At 47.3% G+C, this 13,857-nt stretch overlaps 1 protein-coding gene across 2 annotated transcripts in view; it reads right to left on the bottom strand.

Moving 5' to 3' along the window:
- The window catches only part of LOC144729404 (inositol 1,4,5-trisphosphate-gated calcium channel ITPR1-like), a 154,616-nt gene that overhangs the window by 77,634 nt on the left and 63,125 nt on the right, over nt 1-13,857 (bottom strand). For both annotated transcript variants that reach the window (XM_078609666.1, XM_078609667.1), the window contains exons 24-35: nt 13,686-13,809; nt 11,820-11,874; nt 10,978-11,143; nt 10,366-10,560; nt 9,732-9,794; nt 8,693-8,830; nt 7,265-7,390; nt 4,862-5,062; nt 3,820-4,071; nt 3,101-3,226; nt 1,991-2,119; nt 750-870 (exon numbers count right to left, since the gene is read on the bottom strand). In XM_078609666.1, coding sequence (XP_078465792.1) covers nt 750-870; nt 1,991-2,119; nt 3,101-3,226; nt 3,820-4,071; nt 4,862-5,062; nt 7,265-7,390; nt 8,693-8,830; nt 9,732-9,794; nt 10,366-10,560; nt 10,978-11,143; nt 11,820-11,874; nt 13,686-13,809 — 1,696 coding nt within the window. The remainder of the gene's footprint in view (nt 1-749; nt 871-1,990; nt 2,120-3,100; nt 3,227-3,819; nt 4,072-4,861; nt 5,063-7,264; nt 7,391-8,692; nt 8,831-9,731; nt 9,795-10,365; nt 10,561-10,977; nt 11,144-11,819; nt 11,875-13,685; nt 13,810-13,857) is intronic.

The following is a 13,857-nucleotide window of genomic DNA, read 5'->3' as shown; positions in this document are numbered from 1 at the left end:
CACGTAGAAGGGAAGCTGCTTGCGTTGTGGCCGAAACGTTGTGAGAATTATTTTATTAGGTTTTATTTTTATTATTTTATTACTTCCCTTCTACGTGACTTTACCGAAAGAACCAAGAAGATGAATCCCTGCAGTCACGAAAGGAGGAAATCTGCCAAGATAAGACATCCATGCCAGATATGGAGCAATGTAGATTGGCTCACCTGGAGGCACCGAGTGGTTCGTCACAATTAAAATCACGCATTGATTATGGATGATGAGAATTTTGTAAATTTCCCCCCCCCCCCCCAATTTTACCAACCACGGGAGTGTAGAAATCCAAACGACATTGCGACGGTTTGATCGCACGAGACGGATGGAAAAGGGAAAAATTGATCGGCCGGGTTCAAATGACAGACAAGAGATAAAGAGCACAGCCACGGATGAGATGGAGGGAAGTTGTGGCAAGAAAGGCCGAGAAGAGTGGAGAAACCTTCATGTAATTTGAATAACCTGGCAAGACAAGAAGAATATTGTGTGTAGAACTTATTATTAAACACCGTACGCAGCCAACCATGCTACAAATCGGGGGTGCGGGGGGGAAAAGACAAACTAAACACAAGAAGTGGTTCCAAAAAAATAAATTGTCAACATAGAAAATTAGTTGTTTTCAAATCAAACAGGGTGTGACGGGTGCAGGAAACCGTGGCGCACGCAGTCACGTCCGAATAAAGCCGAGAAATGAATCGTGGTCTCAGCGGAGTACCGACCGACTTCTGCCAAGCAGCGTATGCAGCCCTCCACGCTGGCCTTCTGCATCAGGGTCGGCCACTGGCTGTGGTAGACGCGGAACGCGCCCTGCAGGAGCTGCACAAACACCGGCTGCCGTGCCTGCGGGACGCGTAACGAAGACAAAGAGCATTACGACGACTCGGGCCCCACCCCCCCCCCCCGTTTGGCTGTAGAGCGCGTGCTGGGCCAAGAGATGCAAGCGAATGCGGATTAATGACACGAGCTAAAACCGACGGCTCTCACCCCCCCGTGCGTGCACACCTGATGAGACGTGGAGCAAGGAGGACCGTTCGTCACGTAGCAAAAGTAACATTTACATTCTCACAGCTAGAAATTTGCCTAATTAAGTGGAAAAATTACCTTGACTTTTTGCGTGCGATAATTTGCAACTGGGCTGAGAACATCAACCCAAGGACACTAGAAAGCTGTTAAATCTCACATTGATGAATCACATATTTAGACTCAAGATCTCAGGTGGTACTGGCTCAGGGTCCTTACCCCAGAGCCACCAGGCAATCTTTTGCAAGGTAGTCACACACGTCCCACTGTGCAAGCAGTGGCATAGCGATTGCATGTCCAGGCGTTGAAACTGCACTGGGGTCAAGGTGGCAAGCCACAGACAGGCAGCGGTGAAGGGTGGGGGGTGTTAAGCACTGTTGTTTGGGCTGGGGGGGCCCTGGCACTGCCAGCTTTGAGACATGGGCAACGGAGCAGTTTGCCCAGGGCGGCGACTGTTGGGGTGGCAAAGTCAGGTCCCCTCTCTACACCCCCATTATGGTAGTCATCTTCCCCCTCATCCTTGCCTCCCCCCATACGAGCTTTCATGTCCCCGCTTGGGCGGGGCAGAGAACCTGAAATGTTCCCCCTCGTTAAGCGCTGGCACACCCATCTCGTGTTTTTCGCTCGCGGAGTTTCTGTTCCTCCCGCGTACTGTGACCGGTTGCTTTGTACTGGGCTCGTGTTGAGTCGCAGTCAAAAGAAAAGTTTCGTAGTCAGGTGGCTGCGATTTGCACGTGTGCGTGCCCTGCCCCCTCCCCACCCGGACCTGCATTGTACCAGAAGTGCGAATTCAAAATTCAAAGCCATCGACACGTGGAAATTGCGAGGCGAGAGCCGACGGAGATAGTGCACGGCGGGAAACCTGAGCCCATTGTACTTCTTGTACCAGAGAGCCCATGCCAACCCCGCTGCGGTGCGATAGCGTGGCGAGCCGTCAGACCTGCAGACTTGTGCTCTGGTCGGAGAAGGGGGAGCTGAAGAACGAGGAGACGATGCTCATCATCGTCTCCGAGACGTACGTCTCCAGCGCGATGTCGCCATGCGTCCGCTGCTTCTTGGGGCTGCACACCTATGACGGACATTTCAAAAGCGAAAGATGAAGATGCCCTATACGATTCTAGATTTGAAGCTTTCGTGACTGCAAGGATTCATACGCTTAGGTTTTTCGGTAAAATCACGTAGGTAAAAAAAAATAATAAAAAATATAATTGAAATAATAATAGAATTAAAAGAATAAATCACGACGTTTCGGAGGCAACACAAGTCTCCGTCATCAGGTGGGAACCGTCACAGCTAAATTTACTGTCTCAAGTGAGGCAAAATTCCAAGAGTCAAGCTCTTAAATACAAGTTTAAGGGGGGAGGGGAAGGGGGATATTTCTATTATTATTATTACTTCAATTATATTTTTACTATTTCTTTTTTACCTACGTGACTTTACCGAAAAACCTAAGAGTATGCCCTACATAGGCATGCCAGACTGCTTGGAGGGGGAATTGCTGTCAAGAGAGTACCTACAAAGCCTGGAACGGACCTCTACACGAGCCTGCAGGTCCCCGCATTGAGTGGATACAATGAGAGTCGCAATTTGTTTTCTGCAAAACACATTTTCTTCGTGCGCTCGAATCCCCCTATCAAAAATATATGCACCCTTAATGCATTGGTCTGCCAGCTTGCATGCTAATGTTGTTGGTTGTAGTCCACGGGCTCGGATCAGATACGTCACCTGTCGGTAGGCCTAGCTTGAGCAGTTCCTTTAGGTGGCCAATAACTCCGAATTACGTGACAACCATTCTAAAACGAATGGGTTATGATGCAATTCTGAAATTAGCCATATAAATATGCCGGCACTACATTCAAACCACCCCCCCCACCCCCCCCCCACCCCCCCCACCCCCCATCAGAAATCACAAATAGAATCTGTGAAGAAAAAACACAGCTTTCATTAGCTAACATTGGATTCCTCCAGTAAGAATAAATATTCAGATTCTCACGAGCACCGAGCCGACGGAGCGTTCCCACCCCGGCGCGCGTCACCGCGAGGTTCTTACCGTGGCGATGTCGGCGAGGAAGCTTTCAAAGAGGTTCCACATGTGGTTGCTGTTGTAGATCTCCTTCATCTCCACCTCCGTGTCCACGTAGCAGTGGTTCAAGAAGTTGACGTACGCGATTTTGATCTGCCACGCACACCCGCCGCGCATTATTTTGTAATTTACAACAACAACAACCGCCGCTCGCCACCAAGTGGCGGTGGGCATCACCACGGCGCTTGTGCCAGGCTACGTGCGCTTGAAACTGTGGCAGGATGGCCAGGGGGTGGGGAGGTGGGCAGTGCAGGGCAGATCAAGTTCAAGTTCATTTATTAGGCGTAGCCCTAGCCCTGTGAGCCATTCGGCTCTTGAAATCGGGTGCAACTGCAACAAACAAAAACATGAACAAGAAAACATCTTAAAGTGAATATGTGACTAAGTGCAAACAGAAAATCCAAGAAAAGACAGCAAAATATTGCAGAAAAAACACCGTACACCAATGCTGTGTGCAAAAATCCCAGTGGGATGCAAGTCAAACAACAACAACAACCACAAGTCAATTTAGATTAAGACCATCAGTCTTACTCCATACAACAAACAAACATGGCTAAACCAATAAACTCATCGAAATCACCAAAATAAAGCCATGAAAGCAATCAAACAGTGATCATAGGAACCGTGACGGAATTTTCACAAAAAACGACACAAACAAACAAGCACCACCAAAAACCCTGCAGCACCTCAGGGATGCAGTCCTCGTGCACGACCACACGGACGACGTCCTCCAGCGGGAGCAGAGAGTTGCACTTGATCTCCGTGTAGACGTTCTTGCCCTCGGTGCAGGAGGCGAGCAGCTCGACGAGCGTGATGTGGTACGCCAGAGCTCCGGCGCGGTCCTCGCGCTCGCGCTCCGAGCACATGAGCCCCAGCAGCGTCTGGAAGGACGTGCGGTCGTTGTAGAAGACCAGCACCTCCTCGCCGGCGCTCGCCAACTGCGGGGTTCCACAGCGCGCGACACAACAAGCGGCGTTTTAGAGGTCGAAACGAGTATAACCCGTAAAAACTAAGTTTTTCCACTATAAATCCTTTATACGCGTGGCGGCTAGAGTCCTCTCGTCCTCTGGCTTGAGATGGCTGCCACCTATGGGTCAGATGATTGCATTGCACCATTAAGCAATTGGTAATTAAATATAATATTTTTGTCCTAAAAAGTGTAAAATTTTGGAAAAAAATTTTCACGAACATTAATTGTCACGCACAACGAGTCTGTGTGGAAAATGTCAGCTCGATTGGATCACGGGAAGTGGGTTAAAACGACCGAAAGATTTGCACGGTCGTAAGCAAGCAAACTTAATATAAAGGATTTAAAAACTATTTCTTTAGAACGGCTTTTTTGCGTTTAGTTTGTCGTCCTTCCACTGCCCCCCCCCCCCGCACTTACGATTAGCACGTTGCGAAAAAGTTCAGCATACATACAGCATGGAAGAGCAGACCAAGTTCTCGCTCGAGCTTCCCTCTAGCAGGTGGAGGCGCTTCCACCAGCAGCGACGTGCCACTCCCTTTAACATCACGCTTTCAATGCTGCAGATTACGACGACACCGAAACACGATCTGGGACAGAGCCAGGCGGCGGGAGTGGCGCTTCGCCCTTGACCAAGCACTTTTGAATCACGTCAATTTCTGAAATTCCCAACACACACCGAGATGCAGGGCACGGGTGGGCTAGGAGAGATGGGCTGGGGGCACCCACCCACACAACCCATCTCCCCTACTCCCCCTCACCTCAGCCATCACCAGGTCTTGGCACTTCTTGTTGAACTTGCCCTCGGAGCGCACAACGGTCTGCAGGAAGCGCAGGTACTGCACGTGGCGGCCGTGCGTCTCGATGCTGCGCACAAAGTGCTGCACCACGCGGTCCGTCACCTCGCCGCACAGCTGCGTGTTGTTCAGGAAGATGGCCTGCATCGTGCACGCCTCCAAAAGCTGCAATGAGGGCCAGAGGCAAAAGGGAAGAGGAAATACATATATTTTTTTACAAAAAGGAGCCCGGTACAGAGCACAAATCAAGATGCGTGGGGAGGGGGGGGGGGGTACAGAAACTCTATGGATCTCATTCCTGAACACTCTGCAGCTGGGTTTAAAGCAGGGTGGGGGGGAGAGTGGGCTTGCATCGTACGTAGTCGACCGTGATAAAATCAGGGAGGTGTGGGGGAAGAACAAACAAACTAAATACAAAAAAAAACTTCTGACAAACTCGTTTTCAATATAGAGGATGATAATGGTGACAAAGAAGATCGCCAAAGGGTTCGGAATGGATGCTTCATTTTGTGCAGACAGAGCGTGCGCACGTGTTCAAAATGTAATTGAATTGTTTGGCCGAATCTCTTTTTAAGTAATTATTCAAATTCAGTAACCTCCTGGAAGAGTGCCTTAAAACGGAGTAAAAGTTTAGGATACATTTTTAAAGGGTCCCCTTTGTCAATCCCACTGCTGAATGAAGGCCTTCCCCCACATCGTGTCAGTCCAGGCTGGCCTGTGCTTGATGGTTACAGTGGAGTGTGAGGGGTCCAGGACTGGTTCAGATAATCAGTCACCATTGCTGTTATCCATGGCATGGAATTGAACTCAGGTCACCCAGGTTAATAGCATACTAATGACAACCACTGCATAAAAAAAAACATCATCTTCACAACTGCTTGAATAGAATGATAATTCTAGTCATGTGGATCTGGCCTGGACCGAATATTCCAAACGGAAACCAGTTTGCCAAAAGTGGTCCAAACCGTTCCATGATCCCCACAAGTCTGGAAAAAAAAGATGTCTTACATTTCACCAACATCTGAACTTTCACCCCACGTCCTAGTCTTTCTTTAACCACGAAAACGTATGCGATTCGGTATACATTTGAAGTGCAATTGGTTACGACCGTTTGCAAAAAGGAGAAACGTGATTATGTATACATTTACGACATGGCAGGTCTGCATTGCTGGATGTAACAGCGGGGACGAGGCCAATTTAATCAACAACCCAGTTTGGAGTTGTACTCGCACAGGGTGTGGGGGGAGAGGGAGGGGCAGTCAGTTATTTACAAACCACGGGGAACGCCGTGGCACATTTGCGTTCCGGTGTGGACAAGGAGAAGCCTGGACGACGCTTACCCAAGGGAGTCCCTCGTTCCATTAACCTGCTTAGCACTTGATTACAAGGGAGGGTCTCGGGTTTTGAATTATTTTTGGGCGAACATTAATTATGGTCTCGACGTGGAACAGATGATTAATTTGACAATGATGAGCTGAGAGAACAGTCCTGGCTGTATGGGACATTCCGGTATTAAATCAATTACCCAATTTGAACCCGATCTTTCATTTTATGGTTTAGAGTTATGTAATTTTATGGTTTAAAGTTATGTAATTGCTCATTGCGGCTCGTCTCTACGACACCGTCTCCCCCGCATTGCGCGATAGAAAGTCGTTTCTGCACAGCGTCCGAAAGGTACTTTTAGTATTAATTGTCATTCATTTCTTGGTGACGTTAATTGTTATTGCCACACCGCTTGACTGGCCAAAACGTACTTCCGAAGCGCATGCAGTAGAAAACTTGAGCCATGACGTGAACAATATGGAAATGTTCATGATGTCGTCGTCCCCCTCCATTCCTCCCTCCCCCCCACCCACCCACCCCCCCACCTGGTTGGAAGTTCCCAACTGGCCTATGACACGGCCCAGCCGCAGCACGTTTGCTAGGTTCGTGGTTCGAATCCAGTGGCCGCCCTGGTTACTACTGCAGGTTTAATGGATGTTTGTAGAACTTATTTTCGCACCGTACATAGCCAACCATGCTAAATCGGAGGTGTGGGGGAAAATACAACAAAACGATAATGGTGCTACTACTCGCCATCTGCTTCAGTGGAAATTAAAAATATCCCCTTGACATCATTCACAAGAGCAGGCTCGTTTGTGTGCCGGCATCACGATCCACGATTGTCGAATTCGAAAATAACCCGCAAATCACTCAATTGGGATTTTACAATTAGCAAACATCGCCTCCTAAATCCCTCCCCCCCCCTACTGGCAGACAAATGCCCTAGGAGGTGACATTCTGCCAACGAGACAGACTTGGTCTCTTGAGGTCTTACCTGGTTTAAAATATAACGAAATAAACTTAGACGCACTGCGCCAAACTCACCCCGGGGCTCAGGAAGAGATGCAGGTGTTTGTAGAGCAGTGCCTGGTTCTGTTGGTTTCCACTGCAGAAGTTTTGCAGGAACTCGTGGGCCAGCCTCATGATGTCATTCATTCGGAAGTCTTCTGCCTGTGTTTTTTTGTGTGCGTGTATGTAGAGAGATGGTAAAGGTGGTAAATGGAACTGCCCTGACATCACGAGCTTACTCCACTGCTGGCATGAGCGCCCTCTGTTCTTGGGAGGGTTCTGAAACCCACCACTCTCCCCCCTATCGAGGCTATTTTGGGCCTCTTCCTCCACACTGACCAGATGTCTCGGAAGACGTGGGAATGGTTCTTAACCGCACCTTACGCGACTATTTTAATGGTTTCTTTCGATAGAAAATCAGTAACTCTGCCTGGAGGTTCCAGTGTCAAGCCCCACATTTATGTGGATTGTCTGTTGCCAGATAAATTCTCTGCGCAAGACCAAACAGGCAGAGGAAGCTGTGATGAAGTAACCTCGTCTGGCTTTTAACAAAAACAATTAATAAAAATTAAACGGATTAATAAGCTCAAGAAGCATTAGTCGAATCTCGAGTGAAGAAACCAAATATTTTCAATTCTCCCGTTACATGTGAACGGGTTCGCATGAACAACCTCCAGCCACTGAAGACCACAATGTTAATAGTCACAAATAAAATCATCACCCCCCTCTGACTGCACCCCCCCCCCCGCCCCCACCCCAAATCGACAATTGATCGAATTGCACGATGGACATGAAGGGCAGGCCCGATCGTCAAGAGGCCTTGCAAAAAAAGCAACCCGACAACAGACAACAACTCATCTTCTTGGTTCTTTCGGTAAAGTCACGTAGAAAGGAAGTAATAAAATAATAAAAATAAATCAAAATAAAATAATTCTCACGACGTTTCGGCCACAACGCAAGCAGCCGTCCTCAGGTGAAGAATGAAACACCACCAAGCTTGGAGCGTATATTTAAGCTGGGTTGGAGGGGGGAAGAAGAGTGCCTTGACAAAAGAATTTGCATATCAAGAGGAATTTAGCATATTTATGGGAAATGCGTAGGAGGTGGGCGGGGGGTTTCAAAGTCATATTATGCCCGTGCATTATGCAGGATTAGCAGCATCAAAGGGAGGGGATGGGGGTAGCGTCATCTGGTCCAACCCATGTGAGACTAGGCTCTAAGAAAAGCTGTCTCGGGTGTGGACCAATCAACTTCAAGGACAGTGCATATATTATCAGAGTTATGTTTTTTGTTTGCATTATGACTGCAGGTATTGTGGTCTATGTAAACATGACTCCTTGTAAAAAAGATGTCAGTTTTGTTGCCAGATAGAAGGGTAAAAAAAAACAATTATCAAAGGGAAGGAATGTTAATAATATGTAGCCGACAAAGAGACAACAAACGCAAATGGAGGGCATCGCCAACCTTGGAGTAGGGTATCTCCAGCAGCTCCAGCACGACGCTGTGCGCCCCCATGTTGCGGAGGAGCCGCTGCTGCTGCTTGCGGTTGCGCCGCCCACTCGAGCCGTCCTGCATGCACAGCTTGCTCAGCCGCTGCAGCACCTGTGGGGCGTGCGGGCGGCAAGGGCGCGCGCAAGACTCGTGTACACGCACACCGCTGGGGACATAATGACTTTGAAACCCCCCCCCCCCCGACCAACCTCCTACGCATTTGCCATTAATGTGCTAAATTCCTCTTGATATGCAAATTATTTTGTCAAGGCGCTCTTCTTCCCCCCCCTCCAACCCAGCTTAAATATACACTCCAAGCTTGGTGGTGTTTCATTCTTCACCTGAGGACGGCTGCTTGCGTTGTGGCCGAAACGTCGTGAGAATTAGTTTATTATTATGTTTTATTTTTATTATTTTATTACTTCCCTTCTACGTGACTTTACCGAAAGAACCAAGAAGATGAATCCCTGCAGTCACGAAAGCTTTAAATCGAAAAAATTCACACCACTGGGGTCGAGCGACGTTCGTCTTCGGTTCGTCTCTCTGCTATGAAAGGATGGGGGGGGGGGCCCTCATTGCCCGCTACAGATTTTTTTTTTTTTAAACAGGTAGGGTTATTGACGCACGTGTGGAGTTGTCTGTTGTCTGTGCCGACGCAGCGTCAACATTTCTCTTTGGCTTCGTTAAGTAAAGGGTTTTTTTCGGTGTTAGATGTAGTAAAAAAAAAAAAACGTTATTATGGATAATATTGGTCGCAAAGTGTAGGTTACGCTCTATGTTGTCCATTCTTAGGTGTCCTTTTGTATTTTTTTCCACTTGCCCATGTGTGGGGCTTCTATGGCAAAACCCTTCCACAGTGCCAAGATCTGCAGTGCCACCACAAGACGCGATTCACATAAACAACCCTTTTGTCAATCTACTGCGAGAGGAGCCCCCCCCAACCACAAAGCTCATGGGGCAGGGAGCAGAAATATTAAATATTCCGGTGGACTTTGAAATGACTAAGTCTTACCTCTTGGATCGTGGTGTAGTTTTTGATGTTAGCCGACTTCGTATGTGAAGATTTGTCTGCAGCCTACAAAATATAAAGAGATATTTTTTTTTTATTTGGATTGCATTTGTGAGTCTTCATCAATTGCATCAGAGCTTAAGAAACTCACTTCATCATCGCTTAATTATTTTTTATTTAATGGCAATATGTTATTGAACAGAATACAATTACTCTTACAATAATCAAGGCAGTCAAAAAAAACAGATTCGAGCACGTTAAATTAGCAGCATGCAATTATGCATTTAACAATTACTGTTGGGTTGCCAGATGTTACAGGCACATCATGGAACACATCACGTAAATAACTAAAAAAAAATAGATTCCCACTACATATTCGTGAAAGCAAATTAATGAAGTCGCGAGTCTTTATAATTGCCCGCTGACCATGTCCATTGTTCAATTACCAAGGTCAATGGAGGTCAGCCGGACACTTACGGAAGGGCATCGACTTAAATATTTGAAGCTCCACGTCCCGAGCAGGGTCCATTGATGTTACGTGCGCTGGAGAGTTAGCCCTCCACAAATACTCGTTTTAGCCGGTTCTGGGTTGGAGGATTCTGAAATCAGATTGCCAACTCTGCACTCACTCACTCACCTGCGAGGTGTCCCCATCGGTGCCCAGTCCAGACGGGCCCCCCAGGTCCACGCCACCCCCGCCGCCCTCCTCGTCCTCCTGCCGCCCCTTGTGGACCCACAACTCCGACTTCTCCACCAGAAGGCGCAGCTGGTCCAGGTCGGTCTTGATCTGCTTGTAGTTCTCCACGTCCTGGCTCGTCACCAGCAGTTGGACCTGCCCAAGCACGAGGAAAGAGAGCGAGAGGGGGACGATGCAAATTCAAATCCAACACGTCTTGGTAAAAAAAAAAATAATAATCTTCCGGCACGATTCAATCCCATTCCCCAAACACTTTCCTATAGAGCCACACAAAAGGTGCGCTCACAAACAGCAGGAAGGCACAACTCCCATTATGCCGTGCATGAATGTCACGCAGAGCACGATGGGCGCTGTGTGCCTTGCACGCATGTCATGTGACCAGCACATTTAATGTACAATGCTCTGTCTTGGTTTGAGCCTCTTCTGGAAAAATAAAAGGCGCATTATAGGAAGTTTTTATTTCTTCCTGTGCAACCCCCAAAGTGTCCAAACATTACAAGGGCTTCATTCAATCTGAAGCAGGTGGGTGGTGGGGGGGGGGGGTGAAATCACCTGCTTGAAGGCCTGCAGCACCTCCTGCCGCTGGCTGAAGTGCTTGAAGAGGAGGTGAAGGGCCCCCGAGACGAGGGGGGGGTAGTTGTGTAGTGTGAGGTGCAGCAGCACCCGCAGGAACATGCGGCCACCCTCCTCGTCCAGGTCCAGAGCCGCGTTCTCCTCCCTGCCAACCCCCACGACACCACCGAGGTGACGACACGAACCGCACGTGCATTTACAATTGCAGAAAATTGTTTGATAAATGTGATAGAATCTCCACGTGGAGGTGACTCGGTACAGAGCCGGTGCCACCGATGCAGAGTTCGAATCCAGTATTCACAGCTGCTGGTGATTTTAACCGGCTTCTCGCGCGTGTGTCAAGGGCACTGGTCTTCGCCGCATCACAAGCGACTATGTACAAAAATCTAATAAAATTCGCCCTACCCCCCCACCATGTGTATGGCTGAAAAGGTCAGACGAATCTTAGAAGTAGTTCTGCAATCTTCGTCCACAGGAAAGAGATCACAGAACCAACCTTTATGCCATGGCATTACCCCCTCCATTAAACTATTTCTTAATTTCGTTAAGTGCACTACTCTGGTATAAAAGTCTTGGGCCTTTTCAAATGTGACGGGCAACCTAGACTAGTTTGTGGGCCACACGTGCAGCCCTCCCCTTCAGCTCAATAGGCCGCAAGCTTGGCATCATGCTTGTGCACTCGTCAAGATACCAGGCTTCACCCATAGACACACTTAGACCAGGCCACAATGAGGGGCTCCAAAGGGGCGCAGGGTTACCCACCACCGATTTACACCGATGCGCTCATTTGCTGAAGGAGCAGTATACTCGTGTATACTTACACCCCATTAAACATGGCTTCCGCTTGGTCACTGATGCTTTCGAAATCCAAAACAGCTGTGGAGGAGGGGGGGGGGGGGAAATTGCATTTAAAAATCAACAATAATCATCAACATGTCTCTCAAGCATGAAAGTTACTACCCAGAGAGAAAATAATGTAAACACTTGAGCAGCAGCAGCTGGTAATTGTTGATTTAATATGTTCCCATATTTTACATCCCACGTATAAATCCCTTTGTGCGTCTAGGAACGTAACAGAAAATTAACTTCTGAAATGTTTAATTAAGCACACACTTGTTGTAGACGCTATTCACCTAATTAAACATTTTTTAGAACGATTATTTTAAAACAATTGCATTCCTGCACTAGCTTTACAATTTCACGTGCCAATTATTAGCACTTCAGCTCACCGATAAGCTGCAGAACAATTAAAGATAGATGCTTGGTGCGGTTTCAATCGAAACGTCAAAATCCAATTGCTAAAACGTGGTTTAGTAATAGGGTTTTTACCCTTTCAACTGGTACAAAACTGACACCTTAATACAAGGGATCATGTTTGCAATAACCACAACACAAGCAGTCAAAATGCAAACAAAAAGAAACAACTCTGATAATGATATGCACTGTCTTTGAAGTTGATTGGCCCACACCTGAGACAGCTTTCCTTAGAGCCTAGTCTCCATTGGTGTTGGACCAGATGACGCCAAAAGGCGTACAACTCAAAAACAATCAACTTCAAGGACAGTGCAGATCATTGCATGGCCAAACCAAATGGCTAATTCACGAATCATAGCTTGATGACGTTTTGGCTGTATTAGTAGTTTTAACCATTAGTCGACCTCACCTGGCATTAAGCAATTACAATTTTTTATATTTTACACTGGTTAATGCAAGTGGCAAATAGTGAATGGAGTTGTGAGATGAGCACATTACAAACAACATTTGCACAAAAAATGTACACACTTCGGTGAATATATCAATAAAAATTAACGACTTGATGCGTCGTTAAGCCTTTGCTCGACGGCACATCTCGCTGTGAATTGGATCAATCATCAAGCAACCGTGCCTTAAATTGGCACCAAAGTCATGGGCCATTTCACCTGGGAATCACCAATTTTAAGACCAAAATTAAAGATGTATTTTCAGACAGCGTGTGAAATTAACTCCAATGAAGCAGACATACAAAAGTACCCTCAAGCAAAGCTTAGTTTTAAAATGTAGCCCTCTAATTTGGTGTGTATAATTGTATATACCAATGGTTCCCAACACCTTTCTGGACCTATAGGCCACAGCCAACACCCAACATTTATGGAAAATTACCATCTCGGAATTTTTTTTATTTTCCGTGGAATCACAGTATCTGTGCCAGTTCTGTAGACCACTTCCCACAGCCTCGAAACCACCGTTTTAGATTCTATTGTTTATATAACGTTTTTGGTTATCAATCACTGCACAAGAGCGATTATCTCAAATTCCCCTTTTGTTCTGGTGTTGTGAGATGCACTGCATTTGTAGGATGACCCCAAGTATTCTCATAAAATAAAACACGTGGCTTCACATGGAAGACTGTCGCCTCCCTCCACCCCTCTGTTCATAAACTCAAGGATTAATTATGCCAGATTTGAAGCTTTCGTGACTGCAAGGATTCATATTCTTAGGTTTTTTCGGTAAAGTCACGCAGGTGATACGTGACTTTAGGTAGGCGATACGTGACTTTACCAAAAAAAAACCTAAGAATATTAATTATGCCATTTATTTATTCTTTCAGAGCTGCATCCATTGCTTTCTGGTATTAATGGAGGCGTCGTGATGGGATTCCCATCGGGTGGGCCGGGCGGGGGACAGATCCGGGGGCGGCGTTGACTTACGTGCAGCAGGGGCTCTCTGGCCACTGTCAGTGCTCGCTACTCTCGTGCTGCTCTCGTCAAACTCTTGCTTGAAGATGGAGAGGAGACACGAGATCCGATAGTCGAGACGCACGTTCAGGATGAACTGGATGGGGGGGGGGGGGCAGCGTGCATATGTGTACGCACAGAAATT

Source organism: Lampetra planeri, chromosome 32, assembly GCF_965212315.1.
Source record: "Lampetra planeri chromosome 32, kcLamPlan1.2.h2, whole genome shotgun sequence".
NCBI classification, from domain to species: Eukaryota; Metazoa; Chordata; class Hyperoartia; order Petromyzontiformes; family Petromyzontidae; genus Lampetra; species Lampetra planeri.
The sequence above is the reverse complement of the archived record's forward strand: the minus strand, read 5'-3'. Positions and strand labels throughout refer to the sequence as shown.